We start from the raw sequence: 19,344 nt of genomic DNA, 5'->3' as shown, positions 1-19,344 counted from the left end.
GCTGAGGCCCCATAGCACTGCCTCTTACTTCAACTTCTCCCTCTGCTTAATCTTGCCTCTCTAACTCTCTTCCTGGTTGTGGTACCTGAAAGCACTCCCCAATAAACCACCTATTCACAAACCTCAGTCCCCAAATCTGTTCCCCAGGGAATAGAGCCCATGCCCCCTGGCAGCCTACTCACCCAAACTGTGGTTTTACATAATACCTTCTAAAATAAATTCAAAGAGTTTTACAAAATCCCATATTGATCAAAACCTAAGCATACCTGATGGCCACATTTAAGACATAGCCAAACTGAAGGGTTTTCTTCCGTTTCTTCTTCAGATTTATCTTTTACTTTATTGTCCGTCTTACAATCTTGGCAAATATTCCATTCCACATTCAATAAAGCCCTTTTCAAATTACCTTGTTCCAATCCTTTTCTAATGTGTCTGCACATAGGTTCTATTAAAACAAATAATAAAGGAGTATGTGAGGTAAAAATGGCTTTCTGCAGTTAAACTCAAAACTTACCCTTCATTTGAACTTCAAAAATGAATTTATAAACAAATTGTTAGATAATCTGAAAGCTTAAATTTCTGTTTCACATTTGAATATTATGATGATGGAAGAGATTTTATACAAATTTGAAATTTTGGCTTTTTGAAGTCCTAGGTATAAACATCACCATCCCAAATTCACTTCAATTTATTTATCTATTTCCTTTAAATTAAGGCCTTTATCATATTAATTATTCTCTTTATCCTAAAAGGTTCATGAAGAAGGTCCTTCGTTAAGTCAACATTACAACTATCGCAGGCCCAGCACTATGGCAGGGGCCAGGGAACCTAAAAAAGACCAAGCCACAGCTCTTCTCTTTGAGTAGTATTCTGGCAGAAGCAGATAAATAAATAAATGTATAAGAATCTCCAAAATGTGGGGCGCCTGGGTGGCTCAGTCGTTAAGCGTCTGCCTTCGGTTCAGGTCATGATCCCAGGGTCCTGGGATCGAGCCCCGCATCGGGCTCCCTGCTGAGCAGGGAGCCTGCTTCTCCTTCTCCCTCTGTCTACCACTCTGCCTCCTTGTGCTCTCTCTCTGTCAAATAAATAAATAAAATCTTTAAAAAAAAAAAAAAAAAGAATCTCCAAAATGTTAAAACAAACAAAAAAATTATCTCCAAAATGTGCTGCAGCAGTACACAAAGGGCTAAAATCAATGACAGTTACCTAGGGTAGGTAACATCTGTACAGTCTTATTAACAGTAAGAAAGTTTTCTGGTATTAAGCACTTACTATGAGCCTCACACTGTGCTAAATGTTTTTGCATACATGCTCTCATCAGAAAGACACTACTATCCCCAATGACAGATGAGGAAACTAAGATTTAGTGCCCAAGATCACATAACTACAGAGTGGCTATGCCAGAATTTGGACTCAGGTCTTCCTGACCTCAAAGCTCACACTTTAAACTATGAACTCAGGGACTATAGAACAACTGAAAACACCATATCCCACGAACAAACGTATGTAGGTATAAAATGTCAAAGTTCATACTGTCTCCTCAAACTGTTTCCTCACAAATGTGTAAAAACAAGCAACTGGACCTGAAACTGAAAACCCTGTTGGGACCAGACCAGTAAAGGGTTTTGCAAGTCACTCTAAATCGCTTCAGTTGTTTCAGGGATCCAAGAGGTTCAGAAACCAGTCAAGTGGCACATTTAGCTTATGTACAATGAACTTGCACCCAGAGAAAATAAATACAAATGAGATCATACAAAAAACTACTAAATCCCAGTAGGTGGTCAAAGAAACACAAACTAAAAAAAGAAAATACTCTTTTTCAACTAGACAATCAGCAGATGTTTATAAATGATACTAGCAAGTATTGATATCATTAAGGGGAATGGGCACTTTATTTCACTGCTAGGGGGCCTTTAAGTTAGTAAAAAATTTTTGAAGGGCACTTAGCTATGGAACCAAGAGAGTCTTGAAAATATTTATGCCATTTAATTCAGCACTTCTAAAATCTGTACTAAAAAGATAGCTGGATGTGCAAAGAGATTTAGCTACAAAAATGTTTACTATCACTCCATTCAATATCACTGAAAAGTTAAAAATTACCTAAATTTGTAACAGTGGGGAATTACCTAAGTAAATTATGAATATGTACCCATGGTCCTTTACATCAATGGAGTATCATGCCATTAAGAATATTAAGACTATTAAATGACATGGAGATAAAAACATTAAGTTAAAATGCAAATTACAGAACAATAATGTACACTTTGATCCCATTTGTACATATTAAAATATATGTCCATTTAGGGATATAAACATAACTTTAAAGATTCAATTGGTGAAATATACCTAAAGATTCAGAAGAATCATCAATTGGAACAGTTTTTCCCTTTGTCCGTTTCTTTCCCATGTTGGCACTTTATGGATTACTTACTGACACAAAATAACAATCTAGAAAACAAGATAAAGTTAGCTTGACAAAAAAAAAAAGTATGTTTTATATTTCTCTAGGCAATAGTAACTAAGCCACATATTTTACATGTCTATCACACTTTATAATTTACAGAGACCATTCACATGTATCATCCAGTTTTCAGTAAGAACTCTGAAGTAGATAGGATAGTATTACCCCTATTTTTCATAGCTTAGAAAACTGATTCTTAGTAAGATTAAGAGTTTTGCAATGAGGGGCGCCTGGGTGGCTCAGTCGTTACGCATCTGCCTTCGGCTCAGGTCATGATCCCAGTGTCCTGGGATCAAGCCCCGCATCGGGCTCCCTGCTCCATGGGAGGCCTGCTTCTCCCTCTCCCACTCCCCCTGCTTGCATACCCCCTCTCGCTGTGTCTCTCTCTGTCAAATAAATAAAATCTTTAAAAAAAAAAAAAAAGAGTTTTGCAATGAATGTAAGAGTCAGGAAAGAACCTGTGTCTTCTTACACAGATCCTAAAAAGTCTCAGCACTTTACGCTATTAGGAATTTAACTTCTCACTAAATAAATGTGGAGTGGTGGTGGCATTTTGAAACAGAATAATGTCCCTTCCTTCTAAGCTATCTTTCTTAGCTCTGCAGTCTATGCAAATTAAACTGATAATTTCTCCAAGAAAAATCTGAAATAATTCTGAAGATAATCTACTAAAGGGAGTTAGAAAATTTATAAACTTCAAAGCCAAATATAAAAAGTGATCCACTGTTCCACATTTTCCATACCAGGATTCCCTCTGGGTATTAGCTAACTGAGAATTTATTACAACTGCATTCTCAACTGTTTACGTTATTATATTACTGCCAAAATCAGTTTGGAAGACTATGACAAATCTAGCTGCACATCAAATCTTCACCTCCTTAGTCAACAATTCAAAATTAGAATACATGAAAAGTGCTGCAAGTACATATAGATCTACCTAACTTTAAATAATAATGATTTTGAAAACTTGTATTTCACATCGAATAACTTAGTGTCAAAATCACCTAAATGACTATAATAATTATTTTACCTGGGATTCTTATTAAAATTTTGATTACATAAGTGGAAAGTAGGACCTGGGAAACAGGTTTTGAAAACACTTCCCAATTAATTCTGATACTAGCTGTCATCCTGTCCTAACTAAAGTCTTAGAAGTATTCCTCTTTCAGGGCGCCTGGGTGGCTCAGTTGGTTAAGCGACTGCCTTCGGCTCAGGTCATGGTCCCGGCGTCCTGGGATCGAGTCCCACATCGGGCTCCCGGCTCGGCGGGGAGCCTGCTTCTCCCTCTGACCCTCTCCCCTCTCATGCTGTTTCTCTCTCTCTCTCAAATAAATAAATAAATAAAATCTTTAAAAAAAAAAAAAAAAAAGAAGTATTCCTCTTTCAGCTCTTACTTGGTTAGTGTAAATAAAGTTAATTCAAAAAGGTTTATATGAAGTGCCACATCAAGTAATTGTTAAACTTTCCAAGGATCATCTAAAATGTAACAAGGCTCCATGTTTACAAAATAAATGAATTAACAACAAACAAAAGAATAAAAGTATACGGGTATATACAAAACTAGGGTACTTTTTATGTACATTTTGTCACCCTAAAGTAACATATTACATAATTTATCTCCTCTATAATTATAGATTTTAAGGGAAAAAAAAATAGTACCCAAGTTCTTGCCTCCAATCCAACTACCTCTAATCTGTGCTGCATTCCAGTACCAGACAGATCTTCTTCTAACACCATTTTCATCATATCCATGCTCCTGAGCTGTGCACTCACGGTCCCTTATAAATTGGCCTCAATGCTCTGGTGGTAATCCTGATTCTCATTACTTCTCAGCAAAGAACCACTAAACTTTAATTATACAGTCCGTTTGATCTTCAAAGCCATTTCATAAACATTATTTGATTTTCACAACAACCCTTTACATGGAGCATTTTGCTAAAGGAAGAAACTCAGAAACAAAATGATGGAAGATCATAGGGTGGCAGAGATGGAATTAAAACACAGATCTTCCAGTTCCAAGACCACCACTCTTTGCATTCCAGTCAAGCCAGTCTCTCCAAAACACTGTGTCCCCACCTCTATGACTTTGATCTCTAGCTGGGATGTTCTCTCCATCTATCCAAATCTTACCAGTCCTCCAAGATGTCCATTTCAATGAAGTCTTAGGCAACCATTCTACTCTAAATAAACCTCTCAAATGAACTTCCCCAACCTTAATAACGTGCACTGTTCGTTTTGTCCCCTAATCCAATGGGCTGCTTCTTAAATCTTTGACCTGGACACGTGTTATTTGTCTATATGGAATCTAAAGTTCTAGGAGAAAGAAATGGTTTTGGGCATCACCTCTGAATTGCCTAAAGCATCTAATACAGTGTTAGTACATATAGAAATACTTCTCAAGAAATAGTGCTTGCTTTGAAACAGAAAAAGAGCATAGTACCTGGGACATAAAAGATGATATGAGGTACAAAGGTAGGTACACCTAAGAATGAAGCAAAAAGGTTCCGGTGAAAAACAAAAAAGTAAAGAATGAAGAAGTCTCCTGTAGTGAAGACAGCACTAGCAAATGTGGTTTGAGGACTGCAGCAGCCCGGACTCCAAAGAAAAACTTGAAAGACTAAATGTAACTACTTCAGGGAGAGGACAGTAGGGTTCACTTCAAAGCTGTGGAAAGGGCTGCAATAAATCTTTAGCAGCTATAAAGGGCATCAAATAAGTCTAGAGAAAAGAGTGGCGAGTACCCTCGCTATAAAACATCAATAAATCTATTAAGCTTTTCAGGTGAGTCTTCAGATGAGAGTCAGCTTCTCAGCCAAATTACTCTTTGCAGGAGTCCACACAAAATTTAAATCAAGGTTGGGTCTTGCCGGTTCGCATACTAATCCAGTTCCCTTTCCTTCCCAGTCTTCCCATGCCTGCTCGATTCCATTAAAAATGGAAGCGTTTGGAAAACTTTGTCAGCAGATCCTAAATATGGCTTTCAAGTTCGGCGTAGATCTGACCTACCCTAGGTTCACTGAATCGGTGAGATGACAGATCCTGCTTTTCCTACTAACCACCACATGGACGCGACAGCAAACCCAACCCCAACCTGTAGGGTGCTCCCGGCCGCGCGGCGCCCGCCACACCTCCCGTTCCCTTCCAACTGCTCTGAACCCAAGGGGGAACCTTCGGGTCCGGGGTCGATCAGGGCGCCAGCACCGACAACTCATTGGCCAGCTCCTGGTACTGACAGGACATGAAGCCAATGAGAACGCGGTACCGGGCCGCGGCCGGGCAACGTGCTTAAGGAAGAGGAGCCTTCGGGAAGAGACCTGCCTTCCAGGTCAAGGCAGGAAATTCGGGCTCTCGAAACGCAGGAAGTCATGCGAGCGGTGCCTGCGAGTCAGTGGGAACAGAACTCACCCACGGCGACAGCGCCCATAACTGCATCCCCTAATGAGCCTGTGGGCTGAGCAGCCAGCTCCGTCTTCCTCCCGGTGACGGATAGAGAGCGACAGAGCCGAAGCCAGACTGACCCCTAGAAAGCAACAACTTCCGGTACGCGGCATTATGGGTGGTGGCTTAGCCCCAGGGGCCTGCGGCGCTGACGCTATTGCAGTGGCGCTTTCGCGCGGTTCCCTCCGGAAGTTCAGATACAGCCGCTTGGAAGAGCCTGGCTGTCAGTTTTCCCCGCTCTGGTGTAATTATGGGGTTGTTTAAATGTTTCGGAAGCATGAGTACCTGGTGGTGGTCAGAGTATTGGAATCTCCTGGATGGGTTACGTTATTCACATTACATCTAAATTCTGGCTAGGAGGGTAAAATTTACATTTCACGCAGTTCCCCTAATTGTGCCCAATCGCCTTCTAAATGTTGAGTACGTAAATTGTCTTGAACTAACCTTGCCCACGGAAGGTAAAATTTTCAAACATTTACTGTGTGTCCGTTAAAAATATGTAAGGGCCGAGTCCCCTGTGAAGTGAATTAAATGAACATAGGCTCGCTACCCTAGGGTTTAGTCTTCTACAGAAGACACAATAGCTTGGGAAAAAAAAAAAAAAAAAGATGCAAGCGCCAGTAGAAACATAGGCAAGGGATATGAACAGGTAATTCACAATAAAAAGACAATTGGTCATAAGAGATAGGAAGAAATGTTCCTCCCTTATTAGTAATCAGATAAAGGTAGATTAAGTGGCATCCTAACCGTTCAAACTGGCCAGAGTAACAAGGGTTACATTTAACTCTTTTGCTCTTTACTGCTGATAGAATTTTTTAAGCTTTCTTCACTCAGCACACAGGCTTTTTTTTTTTTTTCTATTCTAAAACGCAGCCTTAGGGACATTGTACCACTTGCTTCCTCTGCCTAGAATGCTGCTCCCCATGATCTTCTGTGGTTGCTATTTTATTGTAATTCTGTTCACACCTTAAAAGTTACCCTCTCACAAAGAAATTGGCTGGGCAATCTAGCTTATATAGCCACCTGATCATTCACGTCACTTTATTTTTTGTCACTACCCCGCAATTATCACTATCTAATATTTTTCCTTCATATTTACCTATATATTTCTTCCCCCCCCCCCCAGCCCCCATACATACACAGAAACATGCAAATGTAAGCTCTTTGAGAGGTGGGACATCTTTGTCTTGGTCGTGGCTATCTCTAGTACCCAGAAGTGTCCGGAACATAGTAAATGCTCAATACTTACTGAAGGATAGTCATTAGAAATGAAAAATTTTGCAAGAATGTTCATAGTAGCCTTACTCATTTTAGCCAGAAACTAGAAACAACCCACATTTTGAACAAAAGAATAGGAAAACTGTGGTTTAGTCATAAAATGGGATTCTAAGCAATAAAAAGAAACTGTAAGGCACAAGAACATGGATGAATCTTTAAAATATTATAGTGAAAGAAGACATACAGAAGTACCTACTATGTAATTCTATGCATATGAACAGGCAAAACTAATTATGGCAGGAAAAAATCAGAACAGTGGTTGCCTCTTGAGGGGTTCAGGTGGGGACTAACTGGGAAGGAGCATGAAGGAACTTTCTAAGATGCTAGTGATGTTCTATATCTTAATAGGATTTGAGCTACACAGGTGTATACATTTGTCAAAACTCAGCAAATGTACATTTAAGATGTGCATTTCATTTTTACCTCAAAATAAAAAATCAAACATTTAATCTTAATGCTATGCATGCTGAAGTACTTAGGGAGAAGTATGCTAAGGTCTGCAATTGCTTTGAAATGCATTAAAACAGATGGATTGATGAATGGATTAGATATATGACAAAGTTGGTAGAATAAAATGTTACGATAGTGTCTAGAATCATGATAGCACCAGTTTCTTAACCTCAGCACTATGGACAGTTTAAACCAGCAAATTCTTTGTTGTAGATGGATGTCTTCAGCACTGCAGAAAGTTGAGCAGCATCCCTAGACCCTATCCATTAGATGCCAGAAGTACCCTTCCAGTTGTGACAACTCAAAATGTCTTCAGATATTACCAAATGTCCCCTGAGGAGCAAAATCACCCCCTTCTTTTCTTCTTCCCTGAGGGTCACTCCACTACTTCACTGTAAAATTTTCTCAACTTTACTGCATGCTTGAAATCTCTCATAAAAATTGGAAAAAAAGGGGCACCTGGGTGGCTCAGTTGGTTAAGTGTCTGCCTTTGGCTAGGGTCATGATCCCAGGGTCCTGGGCTCCAGCCCATCGGGCTCCCTGCTCAGCGGGGAGCCTGCTTCTCCCTCTGCCTGCCACTCCCCCAGCTTGTGCTTTCTCTCTCAAATAAATAAATAAAATCTTTTTTAAAAAGTTGGAGAAAAAATAGATTAAAAACATTGAAAAATGCCCACAAAGCACCAAGTCAAAGATGCAGCTATGAAAACGTATGTACTAATCTTATTTTCATTAAAAAAAAGTTTCAAGTTATTGATACATTATACCAATGAATATGTTCACAAAAAAATCTTGAGATTTCTAAAATGAATATGTAACATAAAGAAAAAAGGCATTACCTATATTTAGATTGTGAAGAAAAAAATCTAAATTACTCTCATGGTGGAGTCGCCTTCAAACTGTCCTTTTATTATCAGTGACAAATTTCTATGCAATAACACAAACTGAAGCCCCTAAAGTCGCCACGACCACCATCCAGGCTCACCTCTCCCTAATGCCTTGCTATTTAGGGGCCAGAAGCATCCCTCTTGTGTGGGAAGATATCAGAAACCCAGAATAGGGAACCCCACTCTGACCTATTGAATCCCAAGCTACACATAATCGAACGATTCCTACACATGTTTGAATCTGAGGAGCGTTACTTTAATGGACCATTCCTTGGCCCAGGAAACAGTGCCGTCTAATACTTCTCCGTGACCCTGGCAGCAGCTGGGAAATGCCAATAGGGTGGAATTTGTACTTTGCGACTGAGAAGCCCATAGCATTGCCAAGAATTCCAGCCGCTGAGCACCTGCCAGGACCAAACAGCCAGGACCAATGGGCTTCCGGGGCCTTTGGCCCCGCGCGCGCGCATGCGCCAAACGGAGAGGGCGTTGTCTCACTTCCCCTAGGCCGCCTCGCTGGAGTGGTTTGTAGGCTTCGGATTATCTAGCACTGGAATTCAGAGGCTCCCTCTGGATGAGACTTGAGCTGTCCGTGCAGCCAGAAAATCCATGGTTTCAGCACCGAGGGGGTCCGTGGCTCCAGGTGAGTCTTCAGTCTACCGCCGCCCAAGCGAAACGGGGATTTCCCGTGTGGCAGAGGCCCGTTTCCGACTCCGGGAACTTGGCGACGTCGTGGCCCCGCCTTCCCGCGCGCTACACACTGCTCATTGGTTAGAGCCGGCTGTTCTGACCCCGCCCGCAGTCGGGACCCTCCCTTCCCACATTCACCACCATCACCAGGCCCAGGCAGTTGTTAGGGGCGACGGCGCCTGCGCACAAGGTTTCGGTAGTGGCCTTCTGCAACTTGCCGGGTGTCAGGGCTTGTGCCGCCTGGACCCGCTCTCCTCTGTAAAATAAAAATCTGCGAGGAAAAAAGAATGGTTCCACTTAGGAAACTCCGTTTTCATTCTACGTTCGTACAGAATTCACTGAAATCTTGAGTCCGAAAATTCTTTTCAAGGGTTTGGGTCTTTTTGCATTGAAATCTTATCTACGAAAATAATTGGACAAGTAAATAATATACCTGTAACATCACTCCCATGGTTGTTCGCACACGGATTGCTTGGCCCCAAACTTCTTTGCTGGCTCTATTTCATCTTCCAGACCTCCGAACTCAGTAGGACTTTCTCCCAACTTCACTCACTCAGTAAGTGACAAAACAAACATGCCTTTAAATATATGTTGGTTACTCCCAAAATTACATCTCCAGCCGGATACCTCATAAACTGCATAATTGTACATCCAGCTGTCTCCTGAACATCTCTATTGACTAGGTGTCTTAATAGGCAGTTCATTACAGTGTATTTCTAAAACCAGGCTTCGAGTGTCCACCATCTTACCTACCTAAATGCCAAATCCATCCTTCCTGTCTCTTAATGCCTTGGATTCATTCTTACATATCACATATAATTTGTCAGTAAATCCTGTTGGTTCTACTCTTTCTATATGTCCAGAACTCGAAAATTGCTCACCACCTGGACTACACATCCTAATCCAAGCCACTGTCATCTCTCCCCAAGTCATTGTAGTACCTCCCTGGTCTTTCACCTTTCATCCTCATTCCCCTGCACATTTCACAGCATCAGAATTGGGCCTCTCCATAAGTAAGTCAAACCCCTGCAATGGCCTTCCATATCAGACAGAATAAAATCCGAAGTCCTGGCCATGCCCTCTGAGTCCTAACGTAAACTGCCCCACATTTCCTCTCTAATCTTGTCTCCTAAAATCTTGCTCCAGGCTTAGTCAGCTCCAATACCTGGTCTAGCACTTCCCTTCCACAAGACCTTTGAATTTGCTGTTCTTCTTGCCTAGAAAACGCATTTTTTGTTGTGATTTTTGAGATTTTTTTGGTGATTTTTTTTCATTGTTATAGTCTTAGTGCCAAGGACAATGCTTGACACACAATAGGTGCTCAAGACACATTTGTGGATGAATGACAAATAACAACAGCAACCACTTTTATAGTACTTACTCTGTTGCCAGGCACTGTTTGAAGCACCTTCCACACATCATTTAATCCTCACAGCAACCCTATCATTCCCATTTTGGAGATGGGGAGACTGAGGCACAGAGAAAGTAAGCCACCTGCCTAAGGTCACACAGTTTTTAAGTGCATGTTGGCAGTCTAAGTAGCAGAGCACATATTTAAACCACTATGATAAAAATACAAAATAAATTCACTTCCTCTAATAACCATCTAATAATATCTAATAACCTCAACTTTAAAAAAAGACTAGAAAAGATATTCATGGAATTCCAATGAGTTCAGGGATTTTGAATACTTACATGAATATTTTGTTTAATAACAGTAAATGCATAAGTTAGGATGTCAGATGAAAATAAGATATAAAATTATATGAAGTGACTGGTTAGTAAAGAAAACATAGATACACACTCCACTTTGAAATTCTGAAGAGACTGCTTAATGAAGGGACTGTTTACAGAGGTGTGGCCAGGCATTACTGCCTCTAGGCCTAGGACGATTTCCTGGAGCTGAGGAAGAAGGGCTGCCCACAAAAGCTGTGGTCTTAGGGGGTCATGGCCATTGTCAGAATCCCACCAAAAACAGGAAGCCAGTGGTGAAGAAACACCCTGGCTTCTTTCTCCTCCCATCCTCCCCCTTCCTGCCAGAGCATTAGCTGAAACTAACCACAAGAAAGAAGAGTGGGGTGTTATAGGCTGTGGAGGTCAGTTTTTCAGTCTAGAGCAGGGAAAAGAAGGACCAAGAATGTGTTTAGGGGACAAAGAAGAAGTAACTAGCAGAAAATGGTCCAAATAATGAGCCCCTGAATTAGGCCTTTGTAGTCAAGGTTGTGAGGAAGGGACAGGCTCAGGGCTATACTGTTTTTCTTGTGCTTTCCTGCCTTACAGACCTTTCTTCTCTCCCCACTATGCTTCCTTCTCCACTTTTCTAAGTCTTAGCCTATCTTTAAGGCTCAAGTCAGGGTCACCTGGCTGGCTCAGTCGGAAAAGCATGCAACTCTTGATCTCAGGGTCGTGAGTTTGAGCCCCACATTGGGTGTAGAGATTACTTAAATAAATAAACCTTAAAAAAAAAAAAATTGGAGAAAAGGTTCGACTAGATCCTGTCTCCTTCCTTAAATCTTTCCTGATAGCCCATTTCATTGATCATGTACTCCTCTTAAACCCCACAATAATGCCTATACTAGTCATTTAACACTTAGCCTTTTTTATCTGCATTGTTCTGTATCTTACTAGATAATATGTACTGATCCTCAAACTAAATAGAAAGCTCTGGAAAGGAATGAAGGATGAAGCTCTAAATAGAGTATTTACTCAATAAACATTTACCCAAAGATGAAAAGGAATTCCATGAAGACGCCATTAACCAAGATAATGGTGTTTGATTTCACAGAGTAAATTCTCTTTGAGAAGGTAAGCCATATTTCCTTTGGAGCAATGGGACTGAGTTCTGTTTTTCTTTTCAGATGTGTAACTCCTTTTTTCTGAATTCAGAAGCACTATATACTAATCCTAAAACTTCAAACAATATAGAAGCATACAAATTAGTCCTTCCCTTCTTCCTTCTACCCACATCTAACAAACTAATTTGGTGAATTCTCTTTCTGACTTTTTTCATGTATGTATAATGATATAACAATGAATAATATGATCATACCTATTTATATTCTACAATCTACTTTTTTAGGTAACTGTTGTATTATGAATATCAGTGTTAATATATATATATTTTGATGATCTCATAATATTCTGTTTAGATATATATTTATTTAACTAATCTATTGTTGAACATTTAGGTCATGTCTGATTTTTTTATTACAGATAATAAGCACTGAACATCCTTATAAACACCTTTTTTATATACTGTCTGATTTTTTCCTTAGATCAGCTTCATAGAATTAGATCAGCTTTCCTTATACCAACTTTTTCTTCTATAACAATTACCAGATGTTAACCATCTTGTGTGTGTGTGTGTGTGTGTGTGTTTGCACATGCATACTAATTCAGTAAGTTAAAAATATTGTGTAGGGGGGACTTCCACTTTTGGAACAACAGAGTAGATGTGTTTTTCCTAATTTGTCCAGCTAAGTACAACTAAGGATCCTGGACACTATTTATAAAACAAACACAAAAGACTCTGAAAAGTGAAAGGGAATGCAGACCAAATAGGGACCTTGGGACCCAAGAAAGGACACAGTGGTGACTTTCTTGGTTATTCTTTTTTGCCTCAAATATCTGAGATTTGATTAAAGAAGCAGCAACCCAGAAATACCAAAGGTACAGACCAAACGAGTTGTAAAGCCTCAAAAAACCCTGCTCTCTAGCTAAAGTACCAAGAAATGTGCAGCTGAGCAAGATGGAAAACACTTAGATAATAAATGCTCTACACCAGGCAAATACTAAAGAAAACACTGTGGCCTCTCCCCTACCACACCAGCAAAGGGAGCCTAGATTCCAACTTTACTGAGCTGTAATAAGCACTTCAATGCCCACACCTTGCCAGGATGTATCAAAAAATCTGATGAGGGATCTAGGACTTTCCTCTCTGCCTGGTGATAATGACCTTACCAGAGTTTAGTGTCAGACCCATGTCAGATCCATGTCAGATCACATGGGGAGCCTCTACTTCCACTCTGATGCAGCAATAACAAGGCATCCCTCCTTCACCCTGCTGGAATGATGTCCAAGAAGTCTAGTGGGGAATCCAACTTTCACCAACACCTAGCATTAGCAAAGTGGCCTGTCAACATGGTGTTAGTGGAGGCCACATGGGTAACAATAAGGAGGCTTTCCCACCCTTCCTGGGCATAAGCCCCCCTTTTTTTCTCCCTTCTGAAGCAGGATGTCAGAAAAAGTATGCTAAAATGGAAGATTTGAGTAATATTCAGAGTCTCAGAATACTTAAAATGTCCAGATTTCAATAAAAAGATCACTCATCATACCAAAAACAAGGAAAATCTCAAACTACATGAAAAAGATGATAAAATAGATGCTGATGCCAGGATGACAGAGATGGTAGAGTTATCTGACAAAGATTTTATTTTTTTAATTTTATTTTTAAGTAATCACTACACCCAGTGTGGGCCTTGAACTCATGACCCTGAGATCAGGAGTTGCATGCTTCCTACTGAGCCAGCCAGGTGCTTGATCTCAGGGTCATGGGTTCAAGCCCCACACTGGGTGTAGAGATTACTTAAATAAATAAAACTTAAAAAAAAAAACCTATCTTAAAAAATTTTCAGTGAGCAATTATAAACACACTTCAAGCAAATAAAAAAAAAGGGTCCCAGTAAAGAAATAGAAGATGTAAAGAAGAATCAAATGGAAATGATAGAACTGAAAAATGCAATAACCAAAATTAAAAACACAGAAGATGGACTCAACAACAGAAGAAAGGGGACAGAGGAAAGGAGCAGTTAACTGGAAGATATAATAGAAATTATCCAGTCTGAACAGTGGAGAGAAATAGAGCAAAAATAAATGAACAGAGTTTTAAGAACATATGGGACTGTAACAAAAGATCTAACATGTCATTCCAGAAGGAGAAAGAGGGCGGAGGGCAGAGCTGAAAAAAGTACTTGAAGAAATGATGGTTGAAATTTTCTCAAATTTGTCAAAAGGCATAAACAGATTCAAGAAATTAAATGAATGTCAAGCACAAAAAAACTCAAAGAAATTCACATAGAGACACATCATAGTCAACCCTATGAAAACTACAGAGAAAGAAAAGATCTTGAAGGCAAGCAAGAAATGAACCTTTGCTATAAGGTTCGAATAAGAGAGTATTTCTCATCAGAAACTATGGGGGCCAAAATGAAGAGGAATGATATTTTTCAAGTGCTCAAAATAAAGAATTAACAACCTAGAATGTCATATCCAGTGAAAATATCCTCAGGAATGAAGGGGAAATCAAGACTTTCTAAAGCTTTTTTTTTTTAATTTTATTTATTTATTTTTGAGAGAGAGAGCAAGCACAAGCAGGGAGGGGCAGAGGGAAAAGCAGACTCCCCACTGAGCAGAAGCCCAATGCAGTACTCAATCTAGGACCTTGGGATCATGACCTTGTCCAAAGGCAGACGCTTAACTGACTGAGCCACCCAGGTGCGCCAAGAAATTCTAACATGAAGGAAGATTAAGATAATTTGTCACCAGCAGACCTACCCTAAAAAAAATAGCTCAAGGAAGTTCTCTAAATGGAAAATTTAATAAAGAAATAATAATAAATAATAATTAGGAAAATAATAAATTATTATGGAAGAAATACAGAAAAAGCAAAAGTATGGGCAAATAAAATGGACTTCTCTCTGTCTTCTTAATTATATTTGATGGCTGAAGCAAAAATTATAACTCTGTGGTTCTAAATATATATAGAAGAAAATTTTAAGATCACTATTTTACAAATGCAGGAAGGTAAAGGTACATAAAGTTTCTATATGTCACTCAAGCTGTTTAAATAAGACACTGGTAGACTGTGATGTTTTATATACGTGTGTGTAGAGTAACCACTAAAAGAGCTATAAAAAGAAATACATGCAGAAACGTTACAGATTAACCAAAATGGAATTCCAAAATATTTTCTACCTGCAAAAGGCAGGGAAAGGAAAACAAAGAAATGGAAAACATAGAAAAAAACAGAAAATGAAATAGGTACTTAAGTCCAAACATATCAATAATCGTGTTAAATGTAAGTTGTCTAAATACAGTAATTAAAAGACAGAGATTGCCCCCCTACATACATACACACAGAATTATCTGTTCTGAAATATCAATAGTGCCAAGATTGAGAAATCCTAAACTGGAGTCTAGTTAAGTCTAGACTCTAGACTTTCAACAAATTTGTGTTTTCTACTGCACATTACACTGCTGCTTTCTAGGGAACCTGGTGCTGGTTCCTGAGCCTTCCTGAAGTTCTGCAGCTCCCAGCCACCTGACCAAGCAGTTAATAGAGGGAAGGAAGCTGAAATATAAGTTAGTTATAGTTCATTTACCCCTTTTCACCTTCCAAACTTTTGTTGATAGCTTTTGTTATTTCCTTTCCCTTTGTCTTTGAGAATTTATCCTTTTATTCTCATTTTAATGGGGTCACAGAGAAAGGGAAATATTTATACAAGTGCTCAGAAGTCCCTGTTTTATCAGAAGTCCCTACACTTTTTCTTGCAAATGAAATTAATTTATCTAAAAAAAAAAATCCTATTTGATTGTCATCTTGGTGAACTTTATAACCCTGGAATGGTGAAGATTTTCTAACAAAGATTCAAAGTCCAGAAGCTATGAAAGCAGAAGTTGATGAATATGCCTACTTAAAAACTCATGAATGGTACACACAGACAAAAAACACCATAAAAAGACTATGTATTAAGAATTTTTTTAAAGAGTTTGCAGGGGCTGGGGAACCTGGGTGGCTCAGTCCATTGGGTATCTGCCTTCAGCTCAGGTCATGGTCTCAGGGTCCTGGGATCAAGCTCTGAGTTGGGCTCCCTGCTCAGTGGGGAGTCTGCTTCTCCCTCTCCCTCTCCCCGCCCCCACCCAACTCATGTGCCCTCCCTCTCTCTCAAATAAATAAATAAATATATAAATAAAATCTTTTTAAAAATTAATAAAAATAAAAGGTGAGGGGACTATGTAAAAACTTACATTTCAATATGGCAACTTTTGGAAGGCAACCTGGCAATATCTACCAAAATCTAAAATGTTATACTTATTGACCCAACAAGCCACCTCTACAAACTTATCCTTGAGAATACAGTATTAACAGTTTGCCAAACTGTGTATATAAAAAGAACTTCTATTAAAGAAATGTTCATAATAGCAAAAGTGTGGAAACAACCTAAGTGCCCATCAATAGGCAAAAAATGCAATAAATTATGACATATCAACATGATTCAGTATGACAGTCAACCACAGAAAGAATGAGATAAATCACTATGTACTGACAGTGAATATGTCTTTGACATATTTTTGGAGGGGAAGAAGTGGGGGAAAAAGATATGTTTATATGATCCCTATGGATACATTTTGATTATGTATCTCTTTACATATACTTAAACATTATACCACCATATATTTTCCATTTATGTATGTCTATATAATTCCTAAAATATTTTCTGTTTCTCTAACACCAAAACTCTTCACCTTGGATGGGAGACTTAGGCAGGTAGGGGAAGAGATCACCCAGCTGAAGCCATATCTTCATTTTTTAACCTTCTACCACTTGAATTTTTTAACCTAGTACTTTTTTTTAAATGTTAACAGAGGGTACTTGAGCTGTGGGATTGTTAGTATATTTTCTCTTCACATTCTTCTGCTTTTTAAAAACTAATAGACACTAATATTAAGAGAAAAATATTAACCATCCACAAAACTAACTCTGTTACTTACTCTGTTCATTCTAGGTTTCCAAAGTAACCAGTCATATAGCCTCTCTCCTGGCTATATCATTGATAAGGCTTTTGACTACATAATTAGTTTACTTAAGTGAAATTGTTCACTGTGGCAGCTCAAGATTCCAGGTCAACGCTCCAGACACAGAGGTATTTGATGCCTGGTTATTATTAGAGTTTTATGGCTTTCACTGGATCAGCCCATAGTTTGGATCCTTAGTATATTACATCTGTTTAAATTTCACATTTTATGAAGAAATCAAACACACTTTCATAAGGACCTATATTGATCTATTGAGTTCTCCCAAGATTGCATTTGTAAATTATTTATCTTATCTTATCCTTACCTCCTTAGAAATTTACGGATATCCAAAAATGATTGAGATTGAACAGGCAGAGGCCCAGCTCTCTGAGTTAGACCTGCTAGCCAGTATGTTCCCTGGTGAGAACGAGTTCATTGTGAATGACCAGCTGGCTTTAGCAGAACTGAAAGATTGTATTGAAAAGAGGACGATGGAGGGACGATCTTCTAAAGTTTACTTTACTATCAATGTGAACCTGGATGTATCTGAGGAAGCAATGGTAATTCAGTTTGCTTTTTGAAGAACTGAAAGCCTGTCAAGAATTAAAACACCACTTAGGGCATTTTCTTCTTCTTTTTTTTTAATCAGGTGATGTTTTCTCTGGCTTGTATTCTTCCCTTTAAATACCCTGAAGTTCTGCCTGAAATTACTGTCAGGTATGTTACAAAAATTGGCCAACATCAAAGGTTAAAATTAACCTGAGAATAAAAGCAATGCTTAAGTTTGTTTTCTGTCCAAAAAAATTGATTTAATTTTTATACTCCATATCTTTTTCATCAGATCAGTATCACTAAGTAGATCCCAGCAGACTCAGCTAAACACAGATCTGACCGGATACCTGCAAAAGAATTGTCTCGGAGATGTCTGTATATTGAATGCCACAGAGTGGGTTAGAGAACATGCTTCTGGCTATACCAGCAGAGACACCACACCTTCCCCTGCTCCAGGAAGTGCATTCCAGCCAGTTGATCTCATTCTCACAAGACTGTGGATCTATAGCCATCACATCTACAACAAGTGTAAAAGAAAGAATATTCTAGAGTGGGCAAAGGAACTTTCCCTATCTGGATTTAGCATGCCGGGGAAACCTGGTGTTGTTTGTGTGGAAGGCCCACAAAGTGCCTGTGAAGAATTCTGGTCAAGGTTTGCTTTCACAAATGTTGTATACTGTGTCAATAATTTTAGTAGTAAAGAAGATATAGAGATGTGGAAATTAGTATGTCCCTGGGGTTGTACCTTATAGGGATTCAGTCTCAAGTCAATGGATAAAACAGAACTCACATATGATCAGCATCACCCCCTTCCCTGACATGGTGCACATAGATGTTCTGTGTATAGCTGTTTAATTGAGCCCCTGTCCAAGATGTTATGATCCCCTCCATTTCCATGGATTGGATTCTTAGTGATGTGATAAGCTGTGCATATCCTGTGAAACAAACAGGTTTCTAATCTTCTCATTTCTGTACTGACATCCTGAATGAGTTTCTAAGAAGTCCCTTTGGGAGTCTGAGATACAGCAATGTCCACATTTCTAAAATGTTGATATGAGGCAGTAGCAATAAATGAGTTTGGGGATAGGATCATGACTACCATCATATTGAATTAAAATAAATCCCTGTGAGATAAAAGGAAATTTCTTTACTTCTGGGAAAAGGCGTTGAAAAGTCTGTTTTATAACTTCTATTTTCAATGCTCTAGAAAGAAAACACATTTTCAATATGTCTACTTTGAAAATTTCTTTTCAGACTCAGAAAATTAAACTGGAAGAGAATTTTAATTCGCCATCGAGAAGACATTCCTTTTGATGGTACAAATGACAAAATAGAAAGACAAAGAAAATTTTCAGGTTTTGAAGAAAAAGTGTTCAATGTTAATGGAGCCAGAGGAAACCACATGGACTTTGGTCAGCTGTATCAGTTTTTAAACGCCAAAGGATGTGCGGATGTTTTCCAGATGTTCTTTGGTGTGGAAGGACAGTGACTGGGCAAAGGAGTATTGAAAGTATTTTGTCACTGTTGGCCTTTTGATTTTTCCCCCAATCTTTCTTGAAAGATGAAGTAATTTGGGGCACCTGGGCGCTTAGTCGGTTAAGCGTCTGACTTTGGCTCCGGTCATGATCTCCAGGTCCTGGGATGGGGCACTGCTGTCAGGCTTCCACTCTCTCTGCCCCTCCCCCAACTCATGTGCTCTCTTTCAATCTCTCCCTCTCAAATGAATAAATAAAATCTTTTAAAAATAAATAAATTTAAAAAATAAAAATGGATTTAAGATATCAAAAGAGAGAAGAACAA

The 19,344-nt window shown here is 39.1% G+C and overlaps 2 protein-coding genes across 4 annotated transcripts in view; one reads left to right on the top strand and one right to left on the bottom strand.

Annotated features, from left to right (window-relative positions):
• USP16 (ubiquitin specific peptidase 16) overlaps positions 1-5,969 on the bottom strand; it is a gene marked incomplete at its 3' end in the record, with an annotated part of 27,213 nt that extends 21,244 nt beyond the window's left edge. Inside the window, exons 1-3 of the mRNA XM_081818982.1 lie at positions 5,867-5,969; positions 4,902-4,943; positions 267-445 (exon numbers count right to left, since the gene is read on the bottom strand). Coding sequence (XP_081675108.1) covers positions 267-445; positions 4,902-4,943; positions 5,867-5,885 — 240 coding nt within the window. The remainder of the gene's footprint in view (positions 1-266; positions 446-4,901; positions 4,944-5,866) is intronic.
• Positions 5,864-19,344, top strand: RWDD2B (RWD domain containing 2B). Of its 3 annotated transcripts, XM_031038462.2 has the most exons (7): positions 8,962-9,151; positions 11,827-12,003; positions 16,983-17,120; positions 17,326-17,552; positions 17,642-17,709; positions 17,834-18,196; positions 18,799-19,344. In XM_031038462.2, the coding sequence occupies exons 4-7, from the start codon at positions 17,346-17,348 to the stop codon at positions 19,031-19,033; spliced, it is 873 nt and encodes a 290-aa protein (XP_030894322.2). In that variant the 5' UTR covers positions 8,962-9,151; positions 11,827-12,003; positions 16,983-17,120; positions 17,326-17,345; the 3' UTR covers positions 19,034-19,344. The 3 variants fall into 3 exon arrangements, with proteins under 3 accessions (XP_081655192.1, XP_030894322.2, XP_030894324.2); XM_081799066.1 differs by lacking the exons at positions 8,962-9,151; positions 16,983-17,120 and adding an exon at positions 5,864-6,001; XM_031038464.2 differs by lacking the exon at positions 16,983-17,120 and having other exon boundaries at positions 8,965-9,151.

The sequence above is a fragment of the Leptonychotes weddellii genome, chromosome 1 (assembly GCF_054177405.1).
Source record: "Leptonychotes weddellii isolate Sample4059 chromosome 1, ASM5417740v2, whole genome shotgun sequence".
Lineage (NCBI taxonomy): Eukaryota > Metazoa > Chordata > Mammalia > Carnivora > Phocidae > Leptonychotes > Leptonychotes weddellii.
The sequence above is the reverse complement of the archived record's forward strand: the minus strand, read 5'-3'. Positions and strand labels throughout refer to the sequence as shown.